At 59.0% G+C, this 8,532-nt stretch overlaps 1 protein-coding gene across 2 annotated transcripts; it reads right to left on the bottom strand.

Annotated features, from left to right (window-relative positions):
• Positions 1-769: 769 nt before the first annotated feature.
• Positions 770-8,497, bottom strand: CBX6 (chromobox 6). 2 transcript variants are annotated; one of them, XM_004373869.1, is made up of 5 exons: positions 8,409-8,497; positions 8,191-8,234; positions 7,981-8,046; positions 7,803-7,869; positions 770-1,911 (listed from the first exon to the last, which is right to left on the bottom strand). In XM_004373869.1, exons 1-5 carry the CDS (start codon positions 8,475-8,477, stop codon positions 913-915), a joined length of 1,245 nt encoding a protein of 414 aa, XP_004373926.1. In that variant the 5' UTR covers positions 8,478-8,497; the 3' UTR covers positions 770-912. The 2 variants fall into 2 exon arrangements, with proteins under 2 accessions (XP_004373926.1, XP_012410321.1); XM_012554867.2 differs by having other exon boundaries at positions 913-1,857.
• Positions 8,498-8,532: the final 35 nt, after the last annotated feature.

The following is an 8,532-nucleotide window of genomic DNA, read 5'->3' on the forward strand; positions in this document are numbered from 1 at the left end:
GGCAGGCCTGGCAGCTTCTGCGAGGGAACATCCAGGATTTCAACGACCCTGTTCATTCTGAGGAACCGTAAGGGTGCCATCTGAAAGCCTGGGGCCTAATGCCCAATGCACATATGGATACACGCACAAACACGCCAAGGGGTGGCAGACGCACACGCACAACCGCAAGTTTCCACAGCAGGCTCTTATAGCACCTTTGGTCAAGAATTGAAGGGATCTTTAGACACCGGGAGGCTGTTGCAGGGGAGTTCCCTGCTAGAGCCTCCCACCTTCAAGATGGGGATTAGGACACTAAAGGGTGGGGAGGAGCGGAATTGCTTGGGTCTCATCTTGGAGTGAGCAGGGAGATCCATGCCTCTGACCCAGCTTCCAACAGGGAGGCAGAAGCTGAGTCTGGCCTCATCCCTGACCTCTGTCCGGGGCCTTGCCCAACAGACAGGAACCCATCTTTGCCCCTCTGCCCATGCCATCTGGAGGAGGGAAAGGGACGTGCCCACCCTAGGTGGGGGTCTCCAAAGGGCCCCCACAGCTGCCAGGTAGCACCGAGGAATCGGACGCTGTACTTGAGAGCAGGAAGCAAGCTGTGGGGACGGGACTGGGATGTGGAAGGGCAGGTGAATCCTAGGATCTGGGGCTCCCCAGAAACCACCTAGCGGGACCCACTGTGTGCGAGGCAGAGAGGGTGCCAGGAGCGAGCACTTCTCAGTGCTCTCGGCCCATCTGGCCCTAACCTCTCCCAGGACACCCCCGCCCACTGGGCCTCGGGGCTCCAACTGCCCAGTCCCATCCCAGGGTCAACACAGCCATCTGAACAAGCAAAGCACAGGCAGGTGAGGGTGAGGGCGGGGGTGCAACAAAAGGATGACTTTGGGCAGGAGGTCCCCCCAAAGTCCCCTCCTTGGTGGAGCCCCCTCACTTGCTGGCCCCACTGCCGCCACCTCCCCCGGTGGTGCCTGCCACCCCAGACGCCACCTTCTCAAAATCCTCAGGGTTGCAGAATTCCTTGATGGTGACCGTCAGAAGATTGCTGGTGACATCAGTGACGACCACGTTGGAGCAAGGGGACATCTCGGGGCGCCAGTCCCCGGCCTCAGGCTCGGAAGAGGCACTGGCGGGCACAGCGGCTGTGGGGAGTGCCTGGCTGGGGGCAGCAGTGACGTCAGGGGGCGCCCGCTTGCTGGTGGCTGCCGACTCAGCCGGGAGGGACAGGTCAAGCACCTCAGACTCACGCCAGTCGGGGGCCGACGGGCTCAGGGTCTCGGGGAGCAGCTTGGGGGGCACGTCATCCGGGTCGCAGGACTGCGGTGCTGGTGAGGGGCAGCCGGAGGAGCTGGAGCTGCGGGCGTCGTAAGGGGTGGCGGGGGTGGCCAGGAGCAGCCCGGGGCCCTGGGGGGCAGCACTGTCGGCCTTGCCAGTGGGTGGGGGCAGCAGTGGGGTGGGTGGGGGCTTGTTGTAGAGCGCAAAGGCCCCAAACTTCATGTGGCGGATCTGGGTGCGCAGGATACTATCGCTGAACTTCTTGCTTTTGCCGATGACGCGGTTCCGCGAGGGGACTTTGGGGCGGGCGAGGGCCCCGGCCCCCTGCCCCGCAGCCCCTCCACCCGGGGCCTTGTCGATCACCTTCAGGTTCAGGATGATGCGGTTCCGCTTGGGCTCCCGAGGCTTTACCTTGCGATTGATGATGCGCACCGTCTCGGAGAAGGGTGAGATGGGGGGGCGCAGGCCGGGGCTGCCCCCCTGGGGGTCTGGGCGGGGCAGGGGGCGGCGGGACATGCGGTGGCAGCGACGGATGTCTTTCTTGAGCCGGTGCACGGCTGCACTGGAGTGCAGCTTGGGCGAGGAAGCACTGGCACTTGGCTTGACAGAGAAGTGCACATCACTGATGCGGAGGGCCTCGGCCTGGGCCCGGGCCTGTGGAGAGAGTGAGGTGCTGGGCAGGGAGCCTGGGCCTGGGCCTGCGGGGAGAGTGAAGGGCAGGCTAGGAGCCTGCAGGCGATGAGGGTGGGCCGGGACCAGGCCTGGACTGGGTGGGGGTCTTCCAGGAGAGAGAGGTGCTGGGCAGAGGACCTAGGCCTGGGGGGTAAAGCCGGGGGCTGTGTAGGGTCCAAGCGAGGAGGTGGGCAGGGCCTTTAGGGAGAGCAAGGGGCTGGGCAGTAGTCTGCAGAGGGGAGAGAGGTGCCGGGCAGGGGGTCTAGGCCTGGGGGTAGGGAGCGAGGGGCCTAGGCATGGTGGGGGGTGGGGAGGGGGGAGTGAGGGGTATGAGGGGTGGGGTGGGGCCCAGGCCTGCAGGGGAAGTGAGGGGCTGGGCAGGGGCCTGGGCCTGTGTGTGGTAAGCAGGGGGCTGGATGTGGGGTTCAGGGCCCCTGCTGGCTCCTCTGGACACCCCGGTGCCAGCAGCCTGCAGGCAGCCTCTCACTACACCACCCTCAGCACCTCAGAGAAGCGCCAGTGCTCATGCCTCATCTAGAGATGAGGATGCAGGGACTCAACACAGTGAAGCAACTGGCCAAAGGTCAGAGGGCAAGTGAGGACCTCAGTCCAGGCCCAACTCCAAGACCTAACCCTTCCCTACCACTACGACCTCTGCTAGCTTGTCCGAGGATCTCTTCTCTATGTGAGGCCCTGGCCAGAAGTGGCATAAGGGCCAACCATCAGGAGGGAGTTTGTTTGCACAGGATGGCAGCCTTTTGCTCAGAAGCTCCAGGCACCCCCTGCTCTGGGAAGCATCCCAGCCAAGCCTGGCACTCCTTGGCAGAGTTCTGGTGACAGACAGGAGGAGAAGTCCACCCTGCTCCACCCCATGCCCCAGCCCTGCTGATCTGCCTGCAGAGTCCCAATGCCCTGAACTCTTGCTTGCCTTTTCAGGCCTCACCAGCCACCTGGACTCGCCTCTGGGACAGCCCCTCGCCCCCTCAACTGAGGTGAGGCCTGTCTTCTAGGCTCCCAGCCCCTGCACCTCCCCGCCTAGGTCTGAGTCATCGGTCTGCCCCATGCCAGCCCAGGGCCTGAACTAATCAGCACAAACGACTTCAAGGCCAGGTGTAACCCAAACCAGTCAGAAACAGTGTTAGTGGCGGGATGGCCTAGAGGTGGGATCACCGCTCTACTCTGGGCCAAGATGGCTTGGGGGCAAATGGCTGAACAGAGGCTGTGGGCAGCCAGGGATATTGTCCCAGGCTCCTGGGCCCAGCTGCACCCTCACTCCCCACCCCAGGTGTGGAGTCTCTCTAGAGCCCAGGGCTCACACTCCACTTCATAGCAAGCCATGGGGTATGGCAGGGCCCTCAGAGACCTCAGCCTCCAGTCCAACCCCCTCAGAAGCAGATAACACTAAACAGAGAGGAGGAGCCCTGGTAGCGCAATGGCTAAACGCTTGGCTGCTAACAGAAAGGTTCACCCAGTGCCTCCATGGGAGAAAGATCTGGCGATCTGCTCTCATAAAGACCATTGTTGTTAGGTGCTGTCGAATCAATTTCAACTCACAGAAACTTGTATGACAGATTAGAATCGCCCCATAGGGTTTTCTAGGCTGCAATCTTTATAGGAGCAAATCGCCATGTCTTTCTCCCACGTAGTTGCTGGGTGCGTTCAAACTGCCAACCTTTTGGTTATCAGCCAAGTACTGAACCATTGTGCCAACAAGGCTCCTTCTAGAAAACCCTATGAGGCAGTTCTACTGTCACGTGGGGTCACTAGAAGTCAGAAATCAACTCTCCGGCACCTAACAACAGAGAACAAGGGGCTTGCCAAGGCCATGCATGCTGTCCTTCTCCACCGCCAGTCTTCTGTCACTAAAGAAAGATTAATGAGTCATATGCCAGCTGCTGGGGCTACAACTTCACAAAAACACGGCCTCCACTCCAAGGGGCTGCACTCTGTTATGGGGAAGACAAGTTACATGTGGTCAGACCGCAAAGTGAGTTGATGTGATAAAGAGGTTCAGGGGCTGATGGGGCACAGACCAGGCGCGGAGGAGGTGACATCAAATCTGGCCCTGAAGCCTAAGTAGGAGAAAATCCCAGGGCCCTATGAGCACCGACTGAACCCCAGGCACAGATGCTGCGGCGAGGCAGGCTGTGGAAGAGCTGCTGTGAAGAGACAAATGCTGGAGGCAGACAGAGCCACATGGGCCAGGTCTCAGGGTGTGAGAGCTCACAGGGGTCCAGGACTGAAAGCTGGGACAGTCTTGGGGCAGGGAGACTAGTCGGGCATCGACTGCAGCGATCCCGGTGGGGGATGGTGTGGTGGAGAGGGAGCACATTCCCACGGTCAGTCTGTGAGCTTCCTGAGCAGGACCTGTGGTTTGTGGTCCCCTAAGCTCCCCTCTCTACATCTCCACCCCAGGCCTAGCACAGCGCTGGACACTTAACCAGTACCTGGGACGTAGCCTACACACCCCTCAAACAAGATTACACTGTATTTGACCACAATCCCCAGAAGGGGTGTTCACTAAATACCAATGGATGCCTTTATTTAGAATGTTGCCCTCACCCTCCACGGAGACCCACACTTTCTTGCTCCATTAGCCAAGGGCCTCCTGGGGTTGCAAGAGCAATAATCCCTCTGGCCGCTAGGTGGTAGCACACAGGCCTGGGCTGCCCTATGCCAGCGCTGCCAGCTCCACCTGCACAAGAGCCCGCTGAACCACCCAGGCCTCATGCCAGCTCCCCAGGGACTGGACCCCTCACCCTTCCCAGACAAAAGCAGGAAAAAGCCCAGGCTTCCTTCACTTGCCACAAGCAGGGCCTTGCTCCCCTGACTCCCTGGGGTGTTTACTCGGTGCATACTGCCTGGGCTCCCAAACTTCTCTAATTAGGGGTTTACCAGTCTGCGTGGTGATGTCCATGGGAGAGTGGCAAAGAGCGTGGGCAAACATCAGACCTGGGAGGAAACCAGCTGTGTGAGCCTCTCTGTGCCTCATTTTCCCTATCTGTAAGCCTGTAACAGTCCGTACAGCAGGGGGCTCCTGCGACTATCAAACATCCGTCACCTGCTGAGCACAGTGCCTGGCACACAGCAGATACTCAATAAATACAATATGAGTCCACAGGTGGTGGGTTTATGAGCAATGTTTTTCTAATGTATGGTTTCCAAATTGTTTATGAGTGACATTTACTTTGATAATTTCTAAGTAACACAAAAAGAAACTGATTGGTTTACTCTGTTCCCCAGACCCCCCAAGGTTGAGAATTCTTTGAAGGCCGGACCTGGATCTTATTCAGTTACTCTCTGGTGAAGTGAAAATGACAAGTGCAGACAACTCATCTATTGAACTCTGGGTAACAGGCAAGGCTCTGGGAGTTTGGCAGGTACTACAGCCAGCATGGAACGTTAAGAGACTAGACTCTGCCGCCGACTAGCTGTGCGACAGTGGGCAAGTTACTTAATGTCCCTAACCTCAGTTTCCCCATCTGTAAAATGGCAATAATGGAACCTACCTAGTGGGCTCCTGTTCCCCTCAGAACAGCTCCTGGCACAAAGTAAGTGGTCTCGAAGTGGGATTTACTATACCACACTGCCTCTCGGGTCAAAGAACCCACAGTGCATTGGGTTCTGACCAAGCTGATCTCCACGGCCCTTGCAAATACGTATCACACTTATGCTTTCTCTTTTAAAAGGTCCAGTTAGACGTCCTCTCCATCCCCTGCCCCACCAACCCTGTACAGCCTTCCTAGTCTCCTGTGTGTGTTTACCTCCCCCCTTTAACCTAACATGTGCTCCTTGAGGGACAGGACGAAGAAAAGAAGCCAGGATGAAGTCAGGAAGTTGGGCAATGGGACCTCAGGTAAGCCACTTCCCCTCTCTGGGCCTTGATTTTTTCATCTGCCAAATGGGGTTAATAATTCCCACTTCATAGGGTGTTGAGACCATTAAAGGAAATAATCCGGGGTGGGGGGCGGGGGCTGTCTTCTGCCCCGTAGGGTATCCTAGGCTGTAAATCTTTTTGGGAAGCAGACTGCCACACCTTTCTCCTGTGGAGCAGCTGGTAGTTTCCAACCGCAGGTCAGTTGCAGAGCAGCAGCCCAGAACTTAACCACTGTGCCACCAGGGCTCCTTTCAGGAACGAACCAAAATCCAAACCCACTACCATTGAGTTGACCCTGTAAGACTGAGAACTACCCCACAGAATTTCCAAATCTTTATGGAAGCAGACTGCCACAGCTCTCTCCCTTGGGGCAGCTGGTGGGTTCGAACTCCTGACCTTCTGGTTAGCAGCCGAACACTTAACCACTGTGCCCCCAGGCCTCCTAAGAACGAGAACTATCAAAAAACAACTAAAAACATGTTGTGAATCAAGCCTGTCATTACTCGCTTCATCGCTAGAGGGCGCCCCGGGTGCACTGAGAAGCTGTCACGCAGCTCATCAGCCCGCCTACTGCTCCGCCCATCCCTCCTAAGAAGCGTCGAGGATTAAGGTTGCTCCGTGAATCCCAGAAGATGTGTGTAGGTGGGTGTGGGAGGGCATCTAAATATGGAATTCTGAAAACCAACGTTTCCTTCACTTCTGCTTTAAACCCAATGCAAATCCTTACACAAAGTCCCTTTAATTTAAATGAGCCTGAACTAACTCAGGAGGCCCACTCCACCCTTGTGGGCTTTGGACTTTTTGGACAAAGTGGAGATTGGCAGGTTCTGACAGTCTTCTCTGCCAAGAGGCCTCAAAGTCACAAACCGTCAGGGTGGGAAGGGGTTTGCCTGAGACATCCTGAGCACTAACCAGGACACTGAGCCGCCCTGAGTTCCGCCTGCAGCCTTGCCTGCCACGTCGGGCCACTGGCCCTCCCTTCCCCAGACTGTTCTTCCTCACCAAAATACCCCCAAACCCAATACGGCTTCCCCTGGAGCTGGGCAACCTTCCTTGCCATGGCTAATCTGCTCTGCGCTCACTAACCTCCACTCCCCCATCCTCATTAGAACCTTCAGAAACAGCCAGGGGCGGGGGAAACTGAGGCTCACAGCCGTGAAGCCAGTGGCCCAGCCTGGGTACTAACAGTCGTGATTGAAGGTCAAACTTAAGTTGGAACCCCATGCCAGGGAGGAGGAGGAATAGATGTGGCGCACAAGCCCTACGCGGGCTCTAACGTGGTGGGGGAGGAGAGACATACAGTCCTAATCCTGAGAAGCAGACCGGGAATGAGGTTCAGGGAGGCAGGTGGCCCACAAACGCCTCCTCCTGTGCAGAGGCGTAGGAGGAGGGTAAGAGGGGGGCATTTTCCCCGGGCGCAAGTTCAAGGGGCCCCAGACGAGGCGGCCAGCAAATCACCGCCCCCTCCCAGTCGACACGGCCGAACGGGGTGGGCGCAAACTTAAAGACTGCCCCTGGGTGCTGTTACCCTAGCTACGCCTCTGCCCCGTGTCCGCCTCTGCCCCGTGTCCACCTCTGCCCGTGTCCGGCCAGGAGGGGAACCACACTCAGCTCCTGGGTTCCAACTCTGGGCAAAGCCGTAATAGCTCAAGGCTGAGGGAGACGAGCAGAAGGTAGTCCCTCCCTGCTACCCCTCAGGTGGGCAGCCCCCACCTGCCTCATCCACCCCCTTTCCAAGCCCTGCCAGGCCCTGGTTTTTGTCAGCGAGAATTCTCCCCACCACCATCACTCTCAGGCCCCTCTTGCCGAAGCTCGAGCTGGCCAGGGCCTGCTGCCAAGGCCTTGTCGGGGGCTCACAGCCACCCCCCGGCCAGCTGGGGCCCCTCTGGAAAGGCCCGCCCGCCTGGGCGGCCGTGGATCCGTCCCTCCCTTCCAGGCCCCGTGCTGGGCCGGGGCTGGGGCCCGAGAGGGGGCTGCTGGGGCTGGGCCAGGTTACCTTCAGGAGGAAAGTTTTGGGTTTGGGTCCCCTCTTCTTAGGCCCATACAGCTCACGCTCCCTCTCTCTGCGGCACAGAAACGCCAGCGATTAAAAAGCGCCCCTTCCCCGGCCCCCCTCCGCGCCGCCCTCCCGGGCCCTCCGCCTCCCCGCGTCCCGGCCAGCGTCCCAAACTCACTTCTGCTCGAAGGCTGCAATGAGCCGCGAGTCCAGGATGTTCTCCTCCGGCTCCCAAGTGCTATACCTGCCGAGAGACCCATGCACAAAATAAAAACGAGAACCAGAGAGGCAAAGGCGCACGCCGAGCGAGCCAACGTGCGCACCAAAAAAATTAAAAAAGGCCCGCCCACTGCCTCCTCTTCTTGCCCCTGGCCCCCGAGACACTCACTTGATCGCCCACCCCTTCCATTTCACCAGGTACTCGATGCGCCCCTGAAAAACAGAAGAAAAAAAGGGGGAGTGGGGGCGGGGAGGATGCGGGGACGCGAGGCGGCGGCAGCGCGGGGGTGGCGAGGAAACCCGGCTAGCGGGACCAATGCGCCCCGACCGTCGCGGAGCCGGGCAAGGGCTGCGGGGAGAGGCGTCCAGCCCCGGGCGACCGCTCACCTTTCGGATCCGCCGCTTGATGATGGATTCGGCCGCGAAGACCCGCTCGCCCACTGCAGACAGCTCCATCTTGCTCAGCGGCACCCACAGCCCATAATACTCCCTGCTCCCGCGGCCGGTGCTG

Source organism: Trichechus manatus, unplaced genomic scaffold, assembly GCF_000243295.1.
Source record: "Trichechus manatus latirostris isolate Lorelei unplaced genomic scaffold, TriManLat1.0 scaffold00027, whole genome shotgun sequence".
Taxonomy (NCBI): Eukaryota; Metazoa; Chordata; class Mammalia; order Sirenia; family Trichechidae; genus Trichechus; species Trichechus manatus.